The sequence below is a fragment of the Patagioenas fasciata genome, chromosome 2, assembly GCF_037038585.1.
Source record: "Patagioenas fasciata isolate bPatFas1 chromosome 2, bPatFas1.hap1, whole genome shotgun sequence".
In the NCBI taxonomy this organism is placed as follows: Eukaryota; Metazoa; Chordata; class Aves; order Columbiformes; family Columbidae; genus Patagioenas; species Patagioenas fasciata.
The window spans coordinates 95,156,602-95,177,082 of NC_092521.1; the positions used below are offsets into that span (position 1 = coordinate 95,156,602).

General features: G+C 41.2%; 1 protein-coding gene across 1 annotated transcript; it reads right to left on the reverse strand.

The window, feature by feature from the left end:
* Window positions 1–433: 433 nt before the first annotated feature.
* STMND1 (stathmin domain containing 1) lies at window positions 434–7,291 on the reverse strand. Its single transcript, XM_065830511.1, is given in 6 exon segments — window positions 434–473; window positions 475–704; window positions 1,126–1,245; window positions 3,857–4,002; window positions 6,166–6,346; window positions 7,208–7,291. Coding segments are annotated over 6 exon segments (801 nt in total).
* Between the last annotated feature and the right edge of the window lie 13,190 nt (window positions 7,292–20,481).

Below are 20,481 nucleotides of genomic sequence, written 5' to 3' on the forward strand. Positions count from 1 at the left end.
TAGGGTCCTGCCATATTTTACTGCCCCAAATCCCTGCTAGTCACAGCTTTTTTCCTCCACACTCCTGCTTTTGTGATCCTGTGTGTATCCAAAGCCTTTCCAACCTCCTGTTCCATGCTTCATAGGGAAAAGGAATCTTTTCTTGGAAGCTATCCAAGAAGTGAGCTAAATTTAATAATAATAAAAAGATAAACTTGATAGAATCATGATAATGTGCATGGGCTTGAACTTAGTGACTGGCTGGTTACTATTTGGCTCTTCCTGGCTCTTCTCATTTATTACTTTCAGTTAGTGTGTAACAACTAAGATTAGATACCATTTTCCCAGGTGAGATAGGTAGCAGCAAGACTTGGCTGTGTGCCATGACAAATCGTTTATTTATGCCTGAAAGTTAGGTGCAGGGAACAGAGGAGTTCATTTTTTGCAAGGCAGCTTAGGTGTGGATGGTTTCATGGAGGCAGTTGCAAGTCATTGGACTCGATGGTGGAGTCCTCAGTATAATCATCTGTGACTTCTACTATGGTTATTTTCTTCAGCAGTACCCCTGGCTCCTCATCTAAAGGTGAGAGCCGAGGAGTGTCTATATCTCCTTGAAATCCAAACCTTGGGCAGTTGTTTTCAGTCAGAATATCTGTAATTTGTTGGGCAGTTGCTGGAAAAAAATTGTCGTGTTGTAGCGTTCTGTCCAGCTTGTTTTTTCCAACCTAGAACAAAACGACAAAAACAGTGATGCTTTATAATGAGGGATGGAAGTAGATATGTATCAAACACACCTTTCTACATAAGTGTGGTCAGAATGTTACTCCAGTTAGCAGTGAGTTTAGTCAACTTATTCTGGTGTTTGTGGAAGATGCATCTTTTGCTATAGGGGAGAAAAAAAAATACCCTGTTCTAGAAGTCTCCTCTACTGTGCACATTTGTAGAATAATCTTCCAGGCTTTCAGCAAAAATAAACCTGGACTTCCAACATCTGTGAGATTAATATAGGACCCACTGCACTGCCATTAATCAGGTTTTGGTAGAAGGTTGTACATTAACTGTCTGCATTAGCTTGACTTGTTAAAAAGTAGAGGGTTTTAGGTGATAAACCAGGCACTGGAAAAATACACAGCAGAATTAGGTTACCTGTTTTTTGTCTTCAGCAGAAATCTTCTTCACTGTAAAATCACCCACTTCATTGTCTCCAAACTGAATTTCTTCCAGCCTAGCTCGTGGTTTCTTCAGTGTATTTTCCAGAGCATCTCCCTATAGAGATATTAAAAAGCTTTCAGCAGATTTTGATGTTGAGGTGACGCTTTGCTGCTTGTCTTCTGCTTTTTTTGTGTGTGTGGAGGTGATGAACTCTGATACCAATGAAAGTCTGGAAATAATTATGTGCTAATAACCTCAGTGCTCGCTCGTGACTGTTGTCTGCCGTGAGAATTCCCCTTTTCTGCTGAGTGATGTGTCTGTGAGGCTTGCAATGTTGCTGTGCACCCGGCAGATGTGGAGATTTGGTCATGAGGCCCTGAGTATTTAGGCAAGTTACTTTATTACTGTGAAAGAGATCTAAGAACACTTTTGTCAGAGCTTTGTAATCATGATACTGCCAGCCTCTGCTGCATACAAATGAGCAGCCTGATCACAGAGCTCTGCGGCTGAGGGTAGCACTTACTTCTGGAAAGATGTGGTGATTATTTGATCAACCAGAGGCTGAATTCTGCAGTTTCTCATATGATAAGCAGTTTTAGCAGTGTTAAACCCAAACTGAGCACCTATGGTTGAAATAATCACTATCTCGTTACAAGTTTCCTGAGTGATCGTCTCCCCCGACTTTTATTGCCATAAATAACTCTAGAAGTCAGGCCTTACTGCCAGAAGTGTTAAGTGCTGCAAATAGTATGGAGGGTGACTCATTTAGTGAGATGAAGGTGAAGCATGAATCAGTAGGAAGAAAACTGATTTACAAAGGAGACGTTTCAAGCGTAGATGACACACACAAAAATCCGAACAAAGCAATGTTCAATCATCACCAAAATGAAACAAAAGACTTTTTGAAAAGAAATAAAGAAATAAGCTCTTCTAATGACAAAGGCCATTCTAGCAAAAAACCAAGGTGGGAAGGTATTGCATACCAAGCATGTCATTCCTTACTCAAGATGAACTGTGGCCTGCATAGGAAGAGATGAATAGAAAATTCTTCCCAATATGTCCAAACTAAACAGAGTATTCAGCAAACATGTTGCTTTCCAGATTGTTCTGTGTCTATATGAGCTGAGAAAAGAAGTTACATTTGAGCTAGACAGGTTTGGAAGATCAAGAGTCCTCATAGCTTTCAATGTGGGTTCATTGAAGCTAACAGCAATGGAAGTACTAAACTAATAACCTGCATTCCTGTGTGATCTGCTCTAGGTGAACCTGCCAGCAGCCAGCCAGATGGGTTGGACTAGATGATCTCCAGAAGGTCCCTTCCAACCCCAACCATTCCTTGATTAGGGGATCAAATTCCCATAGACCGCTGTGTTTGAAACTACAGTTTTTGGTCCTTTTGTTTACCCTGGAGCTCATGCACACAGGAGTGCCTTTAAAGGTAGACTTGGGGGAATAAAAGGTATGTGATAGATTATACCCTATGGCTGCTGGTGCACTAACATACTACTGTGTCCAGTGTTGCCTGTAATTCAACTCCTGCCATTTCTTGGGAGTGGGGGTGTTAAGCACTTAATGTAGTCTTCAGGGGTGAGGATTAAATATTTGACATCAGCTGTGATTCTTGGGGCATTAAGAAATGGTTCTTTGCTGAGAGGTTGGTCAGTCACTGGAACAAGCTCCTCAGGGGAAGTGGTCACAGCACCAAGCCTGTCCAAAAAGTGTCTGGATGATCCTCTTAGTCATATGGTTTAGTTCTAGGTAGTCCTGCAAGAGCAGTGAGTTGGACTTGATTGTTATGGGTCCCTTCTACCTTGAGATATTCTTTGCAATCTTTCTGAAGCCCTGGAAGGAAAAATAGCAGTTGCTCTTCTTCTTTTCTCTCCCTAAATGCTGAAATATAATCATGTGAAGAAGCCTAGATACCTGTGTTGTAGGTGGAAGCTCTGGCTCTGCCAGCATTTTTATTAAGAGCCACTATTAAAATTGTAGAGGCTGTTTTATCCTGTGTCAGGTATGGCCCTTCCTGGTCTTTGTTAACACTAGGCCCATAAAATGTTGCTCTCGAAAGCACTGCTCCTTTGGAACAGTAACGTTTAGAAACAGATATAACAAGGCATCTTAAGCTGTACTACTTGGTGTTCCTTTTTTTCAGGAAAAGGTGAGGAGGGGGAAAAAAACAACTTGAGCTCAGAAGCCAAAATAAACTTCAAGTTATCATTTGGAAAGTAAAGAAAATGAACACTAGCTTTTTAGTCAAATACCAGTTCTATAATTATTTTAAAAATCCATTTTGTAATGGTTTCTTAGTCTGAGGTCAAATGTGAATTGTAGATTTCTCAAAGTGTGACTATTTAGGACTTCTGAGGCCTCAAGTGTAATTACAAGCCATGGCAGCAGTATTTCTTCTAGGTTCATGGACTGGAGAAACTAGTTTATGGCATGTAACTTCCAGCGAGTTTTTCAAAGGGCAAGTTCTTAGTACTGTTGCTGTCTCCTTTGTCCCCATTTGAAACAAGCCCAGAAGCTGTAAACAACTGAAAACTGCTGCCAGCTTCTGTTGTATTAACATCCTCATAATACAGTTCTCTACTGTTTAATAATTTGCTTCAAGAGTCTTGGAGGAGATATGCCTGGATGCTTTGCATATGCAGAAACTGAATCTTGGGGTGCTCAGAGCAGGGTCAGAGCTATAGCAGAGGGTCCTGTCTCATATAATGACACTTACCTTGTATTCATACATTCCTTCAGTGATACTTTGGTTCTTGATTATTCCCTGCATCCTCAGCTCCTCAAGAATGTCTGATGATTTTTGCCTCTCCGTTTCCTGTGAGGGCTGTGATCTACTCATGCCTTCGCTGATGAGCAGCGTGCCTTCAAAAGATGAAAGCGTTAAAACTTAGTACTTGTTGAGTACTTGGCACTCAAATAAAGCTTCATGATATATTTCCAGTGCCAGATTTTTTTTCATTTAAGATGTTACATACTGAGAACATCCAGTGGAGAAGACCTGCTCGAGGCTTTCTTGACTGCTCAAGCTTTGCAGTAAGCTTTTTAATGGCTTGAAAGATGGTGCAGGTACCTCAGTTTCTCACTACACCTAGAAGGGCACATTCAGGAAAGCATGGCAGCATGTGCTGGAGGCCTGTGAAGCCGATTTTTGAGCATATTCCCAAAGAGGGTCCATAGGGAGCTCTTTACAGTTCAACTTGTCAAGGGTTCTGTGATCTGGTCAGAGAAAGCTGGGCTGGGACAGGATAGTACAAGCCTACTTATGGGCCATCTTGTAAAGAACTCAAACTTTGATATTTTGTGGTCTATGATTTTTTTTGTTGTAACAGCATTGCTAAGTTTTAGTCTGATCATAAGCATTCCAACACTTTATTCTTAACTGCTGTTTATAAATATATAATTAAAACCTAATTATTTTGATAACCCTTCTGATCGCCTATGTAGTTTCCACATATTAGACATGAATAAAGAACGAACAACTTTATTGCCAAGACCCATCAGGTTTTCAACCATCAGTTGACAGTTCTACCATCTGCCCAACCTCTATTGGCAGAAGTTAGAGCTTTTATATGAAAAATGCTTGGACCAAATCAAAATTGCAGTTATTTGACATCTGCCAGTCTTTACAAGCAGAGTGGGTATGACAATGTTGTTTTATTTTTTTCAGTTGTAAAACAAAAATACAGAACAGCTACCATTTTGTAGAAGCTGACTCCGTATCTCTCCTAAAATAACTGAACCAATCACCCTAAAAGCACTGGGGTTTAGCTGTCAGTCAGCACACAGAAGTGTCAGAAGCCAGTATACAGCAAAACATATCTTGGCAAAAAAAAAAAAGCATGATGAGTGGGCAACATTGACAAGTGATGTGAATGTGTTGGTTTTACTAATCCATTCAGGAGAAAAATGTAGTTGAAATATCTTGTTATGGTATGGTGTTTTTAGTTTTTTTTTTTTTTTGTCTTGTGACAAGATTGAAGCATGGTTTCAAAAATTTTCTGCTTAGAAGTCTTCTGTGAAGTTATCCTTTAGGAAGTGGGAGGAAAAGGAACTTGCTACGAAAGAAAATATTTAATTTCAAGCAAATAATTTTGTTCAATCTCAAATGAAATCCTTTCATCATGTCCTTCTGTGGCACTGGGAGTAAACTCCTCTTTAATGAATAGCAAACACCAGTGATTATTCCTTTTGTGTTCAATTTGAAATATTTTATTACAACCCTTGTTTATTATAAAGAGTAAACAGCCACTGTAGATTTTTTCCATTTAGTGTGTTTGTGAAGTGTAAGCTGTTCATGACACTTGAAAAATACAAGAGGTAAACTACAAAATTAGAGGGTTTAAATGCACCAGAGATGGTGCTGCTTTTCCATTAGCAACTCTTACTAAAATGGTATCCTAGGATTACAGGAAAGTTTTGGGTTAAGTGTTCACTTGTACTTTAAAAAAAAAAAAATTCTTAGCAGTCCTTTGCTTATCATCATGACAATTTCTGGGATTCTTCTAGTTTTTTTTCTGTATGATAACTGGCCCTGCAACTTCCTGCAACTTTTGGTTGCAAGCTTAAGGAATAGCATGGTGTTTACTCACTGTCTCTAACTGATGCTAGTCAGAGGCATTGTATTGACCCTTCTGTTGTAAAAACTCATAGTTACAGCAGACTGACAGCGCTCACATGGGCAATGTGTCTTCTCAGCCTGCTGTAATCCCAGTTACAGGGCTACCACTGGGGACATGGCTGACTTTCTTCTCTTGGTTTGTTCCAGGTGTCTGCCAAGAAAAGTGTCTCCCCTCCTGCCTGTTCTGGTGGTGGGGGTTGAGTCATACTGCAGAACATGATCATCAGCTAGGAAATACTTTCTGGTACTATTGCATGGTTTTAAGTTGGTGCTAAGAGCTCAGTCCTCCTGATGATGCAGCATGAACGTTTCTGGGTATAGGAGTTGGCTGTGGTGGTAGACTCTCAAGATTATTTCCTCCTAGGTCTCCATTTGTGAAGCAGCTATGAACTTCAGTTACTGCTTACCTGTGCTCTGCACATTGCTGTTTTCCTGAGAGGATGTTAATTTTTCTGGGAGTTCTTCAGGGAAGTCTCCCGCACTGATCTCATCTTCAAGTTTGACTCTATCCTTTGAAGTGCCTTTTGGCTCAGCTGCCCCATCCTGGGAGGGGACAGCCTCTGTTCTAGCAAGACTGCAAGTTTCAGTCTGCAAGTAAATGAAGAAACAAATGACAAAAGCTCCTTGGGCTTATAAACATTTAGCTGGTGTGCAGAATAGTTCCACAGAACTGGCATGTTCCATGTGGAGTAAAAGACAGAGGTGTTCCTGATACTTATCCATGTTCTGTCATGGGTGGATATTGATGGTGAGGAAAGGTCTTTTGGAGCATTTTGGAAAGGAAACAATGACCTTAAGCCTAAGTGTGTTCATAATCCAGTTGACTCTATTGGAGTATTGTTTCAGTACTTTAGGGGCTTTCTGTATGTGGATCATTGGTTAGAAATTTAAAATGGAGCTTTAAATTAGCACTTGGTAAAGAGTTAACCTGCACACCTTCTAAACCGTTCTTGGGAGGCTTAGATGTATTATTGTCTTGTCTCTGTATGTTTGGGCTTGAGTCAATGCAACTCTGCAAATTTCATCAACGTGGCTGTGTATATGTGTCTTATAATATTTGCAAATATACAAGCTGCCTACCTCATAATAACTTTTTAAGGCAAACCCCACCTTGCTGCGGTGTTGTAATTCATCACTGGTATGGGTGATAAGTGCCTCTAATTGTGTCTTTAATGAGGCAAGTAAGACAGACTGTGGAAAAGCCACTTTTCAGGGGTGCTGTAAAATCAGGTCACACACGTGGCCAAATGGTGAGTCTGCTTCCCCTGTACTGTAAGGGTTGTATTAAGCTGAGTGACAGCCCGTCTCTTAAAGAGCTCCCTGACAGATTCAGAGCTACTGTTAACATCAGCAAAACCACTTCTGTGTACGGATGTGTCCTTGTAAGCTCACGTGCCAAGATGTCTCCTAACACGCTTTGTACAGAATCTATTTGGAAGTCATCACTACCTGGCTTTTGGCTTCCTCCTTGTTCTCTAGCTGCTCGGGAGGCAGCTGTGTGACGGTGACCCTCCTAGAAACATAGCAGCCCATGGTGCAACTGTGACCATCTACTGCTCCTTGCCGCGTGTCCAGGGGGTAGAAGTGCTCTGGTCTGTTCCTTGGGAACCTGGTTACTTGTTGTCACCATGGAGTCCAGCTGTTGCCAGGGCCCATTGCCGCAATAAATAACACCACAGAAGGCGTTCTTCTTGTGTCCTGGCATACATACATCTTTGTCCAGGTGCTCTCATCTGAAGTTGAGAGGGGAATATGTTTCTTCTGTGCAGCTGGGATCAGAGAGCAGCAAATCTCTCCAGGTCATTCAGGACCTTAGTGAACCTCCTGTGGGAATTCAAGCAAAGACACTTGAATATCTCCAGACTCTTTTTTTTCCTTTTTTTTTTTTTTTTTTCTTTTCTGGATGAATGAGTCGCTATCATGTAAAACACAAACACATTTCAGTGTCTGGTTGGGTTTCTGAAGTATTCTTCAGTACCAATAGCAATTGGAAAAGATAAGTGCAGAATGTGGAATTTCCAGCAGAAAGGCTTTTAAATGGGAGGAAATGTAATCAGGAGACAGGGACAGGCTGTGACTAGGGAAGACATTTTAAGTGTCCTTTTCAATTGTTGTATGATGTCTTGATTACTGTTTGAGTCTATTCATATCCTTGGAAGTAGATGTCTGTTGGAGAGTTAAGAAAAAAAAGGTGGGCACAGTTTATACTTCCACGAGATTGTTATAAGATAGCAGAGAAATGTTAACGCAGTGCTGTCAGTTGAAAATCATGTCTTGCATGACTTCTGCTGAGACCATCAACTATTATAGTTAGAAGAAATAAATTGTTGTTTTTTTTTTTTTTTCCACAAATATTCACATGAAACGGACTGTCTACAACTACCTGAAAGGAGGTTATAGCATGGAGGGTGTTGGTCTCTTCTCCCAGGTGTAGCAAGTGATAGGACAAGAAGAAATGGCTTCAGGTTGCACCACGGGAGGTTCAGATTTGCTATTAGGAAAAAAACTCCTTCATGGAAAGCATTGTCAGGCATTGGAACAGGCTGCCAAGGGAAGTGGTAGAGTCACCATCCCTGGAGGGGTTTAGACGAGCTTCTTAGGGACATGGTTTAGTGCTAGAGTTAGGTTAGGTTATGGTTGGACTAAATAATCCTGAAGGGTCTCTTCCAACTGAAATGATTCTATGATTCTAAAACAGAAGCTTCAGAAAACCCAAGTAATTATTAATACCTATGAGGAATTTTTTTTTTTTTTTTTTCCCCACTTCCTGAGACCCTGGTAACAAATGAATGTCAACTTGTGACCTCACCCTGATTCATAGTGGAAAACTTTCTGTAAAACTTGTGCAATTTCTTTTCTGTGTAAGTGAAACAGAGATTTTTACATGAGTAATGTGTCTTTCAAGGCTAGTAAAATTCCAGAATCAAATGAACCCCAACACTGGGACAGAGTGACTCCAGCCAAAGAGATCCCAATGGATGGATGGCTGCAGGCAGCCCTATGTGTTCCTCTTGACTCCAGCCCAAACTCCTCAGCTGGGCTGGTTGGAAAGCTGAATAAAGTCATTTGCATGGCAGTGACCCTGAAGTGATTCTTCCCCACCTCAGTGTGCCTCATCTGCCTGTGCAAAGCTCCGCATTGATGTTACTGTACAGCTTCCAGGTTGTGACCAGCATCTCTGCCCAGTTCCCAGCGCGTGTGTGTGACTGCTCCTATCTGCGCTGGCATCAGGAGCTTCAAGGAACTCTCAAATGTGCAGCTACTGTCTCTTGAGAAATGAGTGTCTTCCAAGAAACATTGTTCTTTTTTCATCCCTAATCAACAGGGATTTGATTCTCATGTCCACTTTCAGTTCACACAGCATGCAAGTCAAGTAACCTTTTGGTGCGTGGGCTTTTTGTTGTTGCTATTCTATTTTTTTTCCCCCTTTCCTTAGCAGATGTTTGCAGGTTGTATGTGATAATGCTGAAATATGATGGCTGCTTGATGTATGGCAGAACATGATGGACAGGCCAAGCTTCTTGTTTGCATTTCTGATTAAACGCTTGCTGTGATGGTGTAGTTTTAAAACTTGTTTGTAAGTAAATAATAGGTAAAGTTTTAGTCCTTGCAAAAAGGTGACTTTTTTAATTTGTTCCATCAAACACAAACAAGGTGATAAAATGGAAGCTGAATGTCAGTTATCAATAAGTAAGAAAATTGATTAAAATCATAGGCTGTAGCATAATAAAAAAGGTAAGCTTTATGATTTATGTTTTACAAATTGGTTATTGGTATATAAAGATGAGAGAGTTTGAAGAAATAGAGTATACAGTATATAACAAGAGGCATAAAATTGGCCCTCATTCATATTTATGAAGTGAAAAGAACCTCATATTTCAACAGAATTTGTACACTTAGAGCTTGATCTTTTAACATCTTATGCACGATTAAAATGAGATGGTGAACAGTATGTTTTTGAACAATTGGAGCTACAGGCTTTCAAGAGCAGACTGCTTTCACACTGCTGACTGACGATAGAAAATCTTCCTCTCCTTTTAGCAGCTTTTCATCAATCTGTAAAATTTAGAATGAGCAAGTTTCAGTACAGTCAAGACATCAGGCTATGTGGTGTTGATTGAAAAACAGAGGATAATTCTTCATAAATAAAAATATAGGATATTTCTTTTTAAGAAAACCCATGGAACAGTGCCTATGTGAAGAACAACATTGAAACTGCAAAGGGGAGCTGTGAGAAAGCTAGTAATGGTGGGAATGGGAAAAATGTGCAGGTCTCTTTGTCTTGCGAGAATGAAAACAAAAGCCAGTCACAGGGAGGTGGATGCTGGGGAAAAATCACTACAATATTACAAATGGCTGTTTCCATAATTACAGGTGTTACATGGAGGAAATTGAAATGTATGTATATTTTTGAAATGAGGAAAGCTGTTTTCAAAATTCCCAAGTCTGAAGTTGTTTGGTGGCTCATGGGATGATTAGGAAAACTGAATGGGGGGAGGATATCTTGGTTCCTACAACATTATCAGTTGTCTCTGATTTGTGCTTCTAAGTTAGTGAGCTACTGCAGAGAGGTGAGAAAAGGACGATCTGTGGAATGGCATTCCTGATACACAGCAACACTTTGGTCTCAGTAAGTGAAAGATTCCCATATAATATCACCAGCCTGACACATATGCAGATAAAAACCACTCTCCTAAGGCTTGGAAGCTGGCTGAAGTTATTAACAAAACAAAACTTGGCTGATTGGAAGGAGAGAGGTGAATTTCTGACTCTCTTTTTTTTTTTTTTTTTAATCTGACAACATTCCTACTGACTTCAAACAATAGAAAGTGACAGGGTAGATATTTTTTGAGGAACTCCAAGCAGCCACATTTCTGTTTGAAAACAAGACTGAATAGTTGGGCAGTGGCCCTGACCACTAGTGAGTACGAGTAACAGTTTGGGAAGGAGTTTGAGAGCAAAAGGACTCCGAAAGTTGGCAACCTGTACCATGCCTGATGGTGGAGAAGGGTGCTTGTTTCCTCTGTGCTCTGATGACTCTTCCCCCAGGTGCTGCCAGAGTCCTGAGGAAGAAGCATTCTGAGACACAGGTGATGGAGCGGAGGGGAAAATCCAGCCCAGGAGATGGGGCTGAGGCTGGTGGGCATGGAAGATGAGAAGTGAGCCAAGTTTTGGCGTGGGCAGAGGGGAGGGACAGGGAGGGATGTGAAGAGGTGGGTCTGGCTGCATAAGGAGACTAGAAACAGAGACACTGGACACAGACTTAAACTGAGAGATCTTGCACCTGAAGTCAAAACCCTTGCAGACTGTGTGAGAACTGCTGTACTTCAAAGCTAAATGAAAATAAACTTTCACAGACATGGACTATAAGATGCTCCTTTCCCTGGGGTTTTCTTCTATTCCCACTTTGAAATCCCGCCTGGGTGGTAGTGGATAAATACGTCAGGATTTTCATCTTGGGCTCTTCCAGGTCAGGCTCTAAGTACCTCCCAGATGCAGTCAGCAAGTTACAGAGTTGGCCTTAAATGTGGAGCCTGAGTTTTGACATATAGTTTAATATTGGTAAGACTAGAAAGGGGAAGATGGCTAGAAGGGAAGCCACTGACTGGGTGGAGAACTGACTGGTTGTGCCGCTCTAAACCAGCGCTGTGGCTGGCTTTTTGTGTGCATGTTGTATTTCAGTGCTGCACGGGATCCAAATGCTGTCCGTAATCTCTCCATGGTGACTGCACAGCATTTGTTTCTATTTAAGGAGTGAAAGAGGTTTGGGTTTTCTGCCAGAATTCCCACTCAGGTAATTACACTTCTGCCTGCAGAATTTCCCTATAGTTTCAATTGTAGTAGTCATTCTTCACTCCCACTCCTAAAAAAGTGGAAATGTAGACCTGCTGCTGTGTTTTGGGAACACAATAGTGGTTGCTCTGACAAGGCAAGTGAAGTGACCCAGCCATGCATCATTTATGTTAGATTTTCCTCTAGTAGAGTGCTGCATCCACTCACACCACTCGGCAGCTCTCATCTTTCTGTTCCTGGCTTTGGCATAACAAGTTGGTCTTGCTGCTAGATGATAGTGAGACAGCCAGCTGGAAGCCAATGAAAAGATGATTAAGAGCCAAGAGAAAACCATATGGAGAGAGAGGGATTTCTCTTTACAGAGTTATAAGTAAAAGTGTTTATGTCTTTGGATCCCACTAGCTGTTTTTTCCAGTTCTCTGCATCAGTTTTATGGGTGGGAAGTGGTTGCAGTTGATTAGCAAATTCTATCAAATCTCTTTAGCTAGAACAAATGTTGTGAACAGTAGATGTTTCAGGCAGTTCTGTCAGTATCAAACACTAACGGGTCAACACTGTAAGGGTGAACAACAAATATTTAATAGTTATATTGTACTTAATATTAGTCAAATAACATAGGATATCAACATTATATAAATAATGTTTTTGAAAATGAGATGTATTAAATGGTCTTTTGTCTCAAATGTGGGTGATGTGGTGAGAACTGTTTTTTCTGAACTTACGACAGCCACGCTGATAAAGTCCAATTCAGTCTAGAAAACACTTCTGTAGATGCTTCGCTCTCTTTGAAGTCAAAGCAAACGCAGGCCTTGTTCACTTAGAGTCTTATACAGAGATTTAAAGTAGAGAATGTTAATAACATTAATAAGTTAAGACTCATCAAACATGATGTAGATAGTAAACAAAACCAAGAAAATTGAAACAAATTATTGATTCATGGAATTTAGTCTTTCTCTTCACAGAATGTTCACATGAAGATTGTGTTGCTATTGAATACGGTTCTTATTCAGATTTACTAAATGAATGTTATGGTGAGTGTGTGGGCTTAAAAAAAAGAATCTGTTAACTAATTCTGTATAGTTCACATCCTCAAGACTCAAGCTGTTTCACATATGTTATTATTTCAGTCTCCCTGACTGAATGCTATTCACATGAATAGCACTGAATCCCTGCTTGAATTGGCATTAGGAGTAAGGGTGCTTAAAGTCTCTGGGGCTTCAAGTGTGTCATGAACATGAAGTGGTTTGAGAAAAGTATGACAAGTAGGAAATGAAAATCTTTGTCAAAACTTGGTGTCTTCCTTTTTTTTCCAGTAAGAGTATGTTAATTTGACTGGTTGCTACTCACAGAATCACAGAATGTGAGGGATTGGAAGGGACCTTGAAAGATCATCTAGTTCAATCCCACTGGTGGAGCAGGATGAGGCATTCAAGACCTGCCTGGACACATTCCTATGTAACCTCATCTAGGTGTTCCTGCTCCGGCAGGGGGATTGGACTGGATGACCTTTTGAGGTCCCTTCCAATTCCTGATGTTCTGTGATTCTGTGATATACCTTTGTTGGGCGGAGCTTGCCTTTTTCCCAGGCGTTTTCAGACCTAGACCATTTTACTTGGAATACTTGATGCTGGGTTTGGCATCAAATTTGAAGCCAATGGCACTAATGACTAAGTTCTCAAAGATACAGTGGAGAAATTGCCAGGGTTTCTCCTTGTAAGCTTTTGGACTAAGCCAAAATACACTTTCCTAGGAGAATACAGGAACCTGGAAGTGCAAACCCTTGCAGAGGTGCAAACCAAAGTCCTACCAAAACAGGGTAAGCCATATCTGTGGTTGGAAGGGATAAATAAATGAGGATTTCTTGGCAGCTTGTTCCCAGGGCTGGAGAAATGCTATGTGAGATGCTGTGCTAATGGAGAAGGAAGCGTGGATGTACAGACAGCCCCACCTTGAGCTCCTGCCCACCACTGGGATAAGACTACAGTTAGGGGCAAGTTATCCCGTAGGGGATGAAATAGGCCTGTGATTCCATGTACTTCTGGTTGCTGGAGCAGGTTGGGAATTTTCTAGGCGTCAGCCTTGCTCTGTTGAAGTGTGGCTAGAGCTCCTTTTGCAGGACAGGAAGGCTCTGCTGCTGGAAGAAAGCTGTCCCAAGAGAGCACCACCTGGCTCCAAAGTGACACAGGAGGGTGGGCAGCCCTCCAGCTTGGGTCAGCTGGTGTCCTCGCTGGTCCTCGACTGCTGTTTGGGCTTTGTGGAAAGGCTCAGGAGAAATGTTGTTGTCTGAAATCTAGATGTCTGGCAGAAATACAGAAAGACACTGCCTGACTTGGCTGCAGTTTTCCCATGCTAGAGGTAAGGGAGGTTTGTGGAGTTAATTAGACTCCAGATTTGAACTTTTCTCTTGGGTCAAACTGGCGTTTCTCCTTTTAGCTTATCTGCATATAGAGCTGCTGCACATTGGACTTAGGATGCTCCTGGAATGAGAAACGGAGCATACAATATAGCTGCTTTCCAGGGACTGCCTTGTCAGAGTCTGTGATTCAGCTCTTTGCCTTATGGATTAAACTTGGAGTGTTCGTGTACTTTTGAGTTTCTTTTAAAACAGTTTGCTGAGATGAAGTCTGTGCTGTTAATTAGAGCTCTGCTGCTGTTCACAGAACGCTGCCTGTGCTGAGCAAAGCTCTTCAAACATGATTTTTCTGAATTTCAACAGGCAAAGCACTGGCCTCTCACACTCCCTGAGTAGGCGGTAGAGGTGAGGTGAGGAGCTACTTGTTCCTGGTGGCATTTCTGCACTGCTGTGAGACTGGCTATGCAATGAAGTGGAGCCAGCACTGCTCGTCTCTGAGGAGCACGGCACAGAGAATGGCTTATTGCATTGCCAAACACAGTCCATCATTACTGAGAGCAACGCATCATAAATGTACTTTTTTTCACAGTGACAAATACCATTTTAGCAGATTTTTAATGCAAAATTGTCAGAGCTTCTATGGAAGCTGTGCCGCAGCTTTGCTCCTCTGCTCAGTGGCAATGTCATTCAGAATCTCAGCCTCTCTTATCTGTAAGTGGTTCATAGTTGTATGTTTATATTTTAACCTTTTGTGATCACTACTTCCACCCTTTGATTCAAGTGGGTTGCTTCCTGACAACAGGATGCAATCCCTCCAGCCTCTGCTCCCCTCTGAGTGAGGGACCTTCATGCTTTGCCGATCTTTGTCCAGAGCTGGCTCTGTTTCCTCTGTCTTGTTTTAGTGTGGGTTTTTGGTTTGTTTTTGGGGGCTTTTTTGTGTGTGTGTGGTTTGTTTTGTGGGTTTTGTTTGTTTTGTTTTCTTCTTCTTGTAGGACAGGGGCTGTAACTTTCTTTGTGTAAGCCTGCACAGAATTGAGGTTGTCCTGAGAAGAGCTAGACATCTTTTTTGTTTGAAGTAGTGCATGGGAACAAACTTCATATATATGTAGTCTAAGTATCTGCTAAATATTTCCACTTATTTAGCTGTTGTTCATACTCAGTTCATTAAGTCCTCTGCTATACTTTCATTCAGAGCATTTTCAGTCCTAATGCAAAAGCTGCTCAGAAATAGATTGATTGTTTTTCCTCTCTAAACAGGGAATGGTCCAGACTTGTATGTGAGACCTGAGATCAAAAACTTTTTGTTTACTTCTATTTAAACAAAATATGATTAAAAAAAAAATCCAAAGAGCTTCCAAAATTTCTCCTGAAACATTTTTCACTTTCACATATTTCAAAGAAGATTAGCAGAAACATGGAGCTGCTTCAGCAGTTGTGGAGATAAAATTAAAAAAATCATCAGTTACAATACAAGTGCTCAAGCTCGGCTTGGGGGGAGGTTGAAGAGTGTTTACTAGGAGCATATGCTGGCTGTGTGGCTGGGGTAACTCCTAGGTTAAGGAAATATTACAAATCTATTCACTTTACATATGGACAAGCAGTGATATACCAGAGTGCGGTCTATCATGTGTATACTCCGAGTATAAAAATGCCTCATTTTCAGGAAGCCTCCATCTCCGGAGTGGAAGGCAGCAGTTATTTTTAGTAGCGTGCTGTAACATTACACAGGAGAGCACAGAATGATGCTGTTTCCCCAGCTCACTTCATGGATGACTCTTCTAATTTACTAACGAAGGACTGATGACGAACCAGTACAACCAGATAAGCATGGACACAGCTTCACACATTTTTGAAAGAAGTCAGCCAGGCTGTGCTGGAGAACAGACTAAAGCACAACAAGAAAAATAGTTGCATTGGAGAGGAGTTCTTTAAGCTGTGTCCTGGAACTGTAAGTGCTTGAAATACCAGCTTTAGAAATAAACATTACAGTGAAGGGCCTGGGCTCTGTCTGTCAGGTGCTCAGAACCATGGGCAATGAGATGTAAGAAGCTGGTTTGTCTTGTGTCAGGGTGGAAAATGTCCCCTGTGTAAAAGGATGGCAGGAGACTGGTGTTTCACTTAACTCCTGTTTGAAGCCCATTCCTGAAGATTTAGCTAATTCTCAGATTAGGTACTGCCCTCTATGTATGCATAAGATAAATTCTGCATTCCTAAGAGACAGCAACAATCCTATGCTTTTCTGATCTGTGTGATCAATCTGAGGTGAAATCCTAACATGAAATCTTAATTTAAAAAAAAAAAAAAGTTTGCAGTGGGCTCGTGGAGCCTTTGGTGAGAATTTCCAGGTTACTGGAGTTTCTAAGTCAACATTTTGTGTGGGTAATGATAATGGACCATCACGTTCAGTCTTTCGTTGACAGCTGCTCTTCTGATTTCCCTCTGCAAATTACTTTGGGTTTTGCAAGTGTAAGTGGTGAAGAGCCGTGTGAGCGCGACAGCGCAGTCTGTTACTGCAGTAAATGGGAAAAGCGAAATGCAAACACATGGTCAAAATATCGCCGCTTGTATTCTGATTGTTCACTTTTAAAACTGCTGTGGTTGATGTTTGGAGGAGTTATTTTTTCGCTTTTTCCCACTGTGCATTTGTGTATTTTTCCCACTCCAGACTAGCTTATTCGTAACATAAAAGAAGTTACGTGCCAGAGAGCCTGCTGTAGTTGAGGGTAGTAATGCGTGGAATTTGGTGAGTTAGTTACTAAAGGGAATTATTTCAGCAGTTATCAGAGAACGGGTATGTAAAATGTAAAATTGTAGAACTGCTAAATTTGGCAAGTGCATACAGGATCTATGTTTTCCTGATTAGCAGAAGTTCTAGTTACTGTAAAAGCGAAGCATAATTGCAGGTTACTCTGTTTAGATGGTTTTCTTCAATAAAACTGAAATGTATGCACAAAGACATGTTTAAAAATGAGGGATTTCAATGCGGTTTGAAGACTTGTGAACATCCAGCCTTTATGACTTTTATAAAGCCTTGCAGGAATGTTTTAGAAGGCTGTCCTGGTGCATTGATAATAATGCATGGTGGTGATATTGGGAGGGGAAACGATGTTTTGTTTTGCATTTGTGAGCAGGGACCTTCACTTGTAATCACAATATGAAAAATACATTGATAAAGACATTCAGTCGTGTTATGAGCTCTGGAACTTGCATTGCTGTAGAGGAAGACTGCAAATGGATTTCAGTCCATTTGGGACTGTGATGCGGTTTGTATACCTGTCACCATAGATCTTTAATGCTTTACATAGTTTAACATATGACCAACATAATGGTGCTGATAATGTTTCTCTTTAAAGTAAATTAACCAAATGTTCAGCTTTTAAATATCCATGATAATTTCTCCTGTTGTTTACAAGGAACTCCCATTGTGGCCATTAAAGAAGAACATATGGCTTATTGATACAATGTCTGCTTCTCAAAGTATTTCATGCTGTGCCTATTCTGGAGCTGATGGGTATCTGACATCCACTCTGGAGTGCTGAGAAGGAAAAATATCTTCAGATGTCAGAAACAGTTCCCAGCTGAGAGTCTCACAGCCAGGAGGAGTAAAAAGTGCCCTCTGGCCTTCAACCATCAATTATCTTCCCTGCCCCTGCGTTCTTCTTCTAAGACATGTTGACTTGAAATTCCTTTCAAAAGAAGCTAAATATAAGCTTTTAATGCGGTTTGTCACTTTATGCAAACCTTTACAACACAATTTGCCATTAGTTAGAGGGTGTCTGTGATGGGTGGTGAGAGAGTGAGCACTCTGTCCTTCATAAAGCTTATGACAGCCTTTAAAATAACAGTGCTATAATAAATTTCAAAGCGTGGCCTTAGCAGTTTTCTCTATGAGATCTGACAGGTCTTGCTGTGATCTTTTACAGCATTGTATTCTTGCATACAGCCAACATCTTGCCATAAGCTGTCTGTGAAGGCTACATACAAAAACATCTTGCTGTTCTGTTATGGAGCAGTAACCTCTGGCTGAAAGCAAGCCAGAGAAGGAAGGCTGAGAATTTGGATTTACCATGGCTAAATTCAGCAGTGCCTGTTTGAGAGTTTGAAGCTTCTTCTTGGGTCATTCTGAATGTGGATGAACTTTTTTGTTTCTGTAATAGTTGCTGTTTCCAAATTCTCAGCATAATTCATAATGCTTTTGGCTTACCTAGAGCAGAGTCTTGTTTCTGAAGTCTGGGAAGCTGCTGCAGTCTGACTGGTCTGAGACTGGAATCCATACTGACACACATAATGGAAAATATCCCAGAGCTTTGATCATTGAGATGTGAAGATCTTTCCTTGTTACTTACCTGAATTAAAAAAAAAAAAAAAACAACACCCAAACCAACAAACGAAAAACCCCCACCACAACACCACACCACCCCCCCACAAGAAAAAACAACAACAACAAAACAAACAACAACTGACCAAATAAACAAAAAAAAAGAAACTCAACCAAGAAGCTGGGAAGGTTATGCTGTATTTTATTTACATGGGTATTCTGATATGTTGTGGTTTAACTCAGCAGGCAGCTAAACACCACACAGCTGTTCGCTCATTTCCCCCACAGCGGGATGGGGAAGAGAATTGGAAAAAAGGTAAAATGCATGGGTTGAGATAAAGACCGCTTAATAGGACGGAAAATAATAATAATAATAATAATAATAAAAGGATATCCCAAACAAGTGATGCACAGTGCAATTGCTTACCACCAGCTGACTGCCCAGTCAGTCCCTGAGCAGCAGCTGCCCAGCTAACTTCCCTCTAATTTATATACTGAGCATGATGTCATATGGTATGGAATATCCCTTTGGTCAGTTGGTGTCAGCTGTCCTGGCTGTGTCCCCTCCCAGCTTTTTGTGGAATGCCAGCCTTCCTCACTGGCAGGCCAGTGTGAGGAACAGAAAAACCATGACCATGTAGGTGCTGCTTAGCAACAACTAAAACATCAGGGTGTTATCAATATTATTCTTGTTCTAAATCCAAATCATGGTGCTATACCAGTTACTAGGAAGAAAATTAATTCTGTCCTAGCTGAAATCAGGATACGATGTCAAAGCTGCTGTTTCATACAGTGAAGAACCTCTGTAGAGCTGATTCAAACACTTAAAACTAGACTCGTCTACTGGAGTGTGAGCATTCTGGCATAGGTGATGCAAACTAGATGAAACAGCAGCTTCAAGTCTAGCTTAACAGCCAAACTGAAATCATGTCAGCAGGTGTCAAACACCTGTTTGTCGTGGGGCACAAAACATGATGTGCTCTTGGCAGAAAGGCTGTATTTTGTGTCAGAGGGGCCCTATCATGCAAGGTGCTTGGCAGCTTAGTGGTGTGGGTGTAACCTTGCTTAGCCTTTTAGATGAAATGTTAAATTAAATCAGCCCTACGACAAGATTCAGATGTTTCACTGAAGATTTTTTTAATTTTTTTTTTTTTTTTTCAGATTGGGAAATCAAACCAGGTTGGCCTTGTAAATCTCTGTCCTGCCTTGCAAACAGGTCAACATATGAAAACTCAGAATGGCACAAAGGTACTGGGCTGCTGGTGGATACCTGGCAGTGGTCTGCATCAAGCAGAAAGAGTATTTTCCAGAAGCACTGGCTCTTGCATGACTCAGTCAAACTTTCCTTGATGCAGTACCTTGATGTACCTGCAGTATGACTTTCCTTGATGCAGTACCTTGATGTACCTGCAGTATGGCTTTGCTGGGGCTGGTTCTATAAAACTGGCAGACTCAGCTGAACTTAGCACAATGCAAACTTTTGTCTGCATTCCTGTTCCCTGACCCAAGTCTGCTCTACATTGACCATGTCTAGGGCTAGGAGAAGAGTTTGGCATGTCCTGTCTTCAATACATTCATCCTTGGAATATCCCTGTAGGTAGGGAACTGCTGAATCTCTAGTACAGAGTTGGGCAACTACTCACACAGGAAGCATATGACAGAGATAAGAATTAAATCCACTTTGCTCAAGGCGAAAGACAAGCCCGTAGGTGTGGAGGTAGCCTTCCTCTCTTTGCCAGTCCTTGATCTTCTTGCCGAAACTCCCGGTGATAGCTGTGAGGAAAAAATGCTCACTTTTGGGAAGTCCTACTCACACCCCTACTGAACATCCAATTCAAAGTGCGTTTTCATGCTTGGTGTGTTTTATTCCTACCTCTTCAGAGATCATGTTAATATCACATCTCATCAAACATTAATCTGTACATCATTTGCCAATTGAAGCATGAGTGGGTTGCGCAGATTTATTCAGCAAGCAACAATTGCTGCCTAGACTCTGCGGTCTGGTTGTTAACAGCTGGCTGTTTGGGTTCTGTTTTTGTTAAGTGCAGAGCCTATTTATAGGTGGCAGAACACATGCATGTCCTTGTCTGTACTACTGCAGAGCCTGGTTAATCTCTTCTGGTACAGAAGCCTAGCCTACCAGCTAGCATACTGTATATTAAAGTTAGCGTGGGAGAGTCTCTGAGCTTTGGAGCACTGATAGCACAGAGACAGGCTGCTTGTCTAAAAACCGGGGGCAAATGTTTCCCTTGTAGCTGG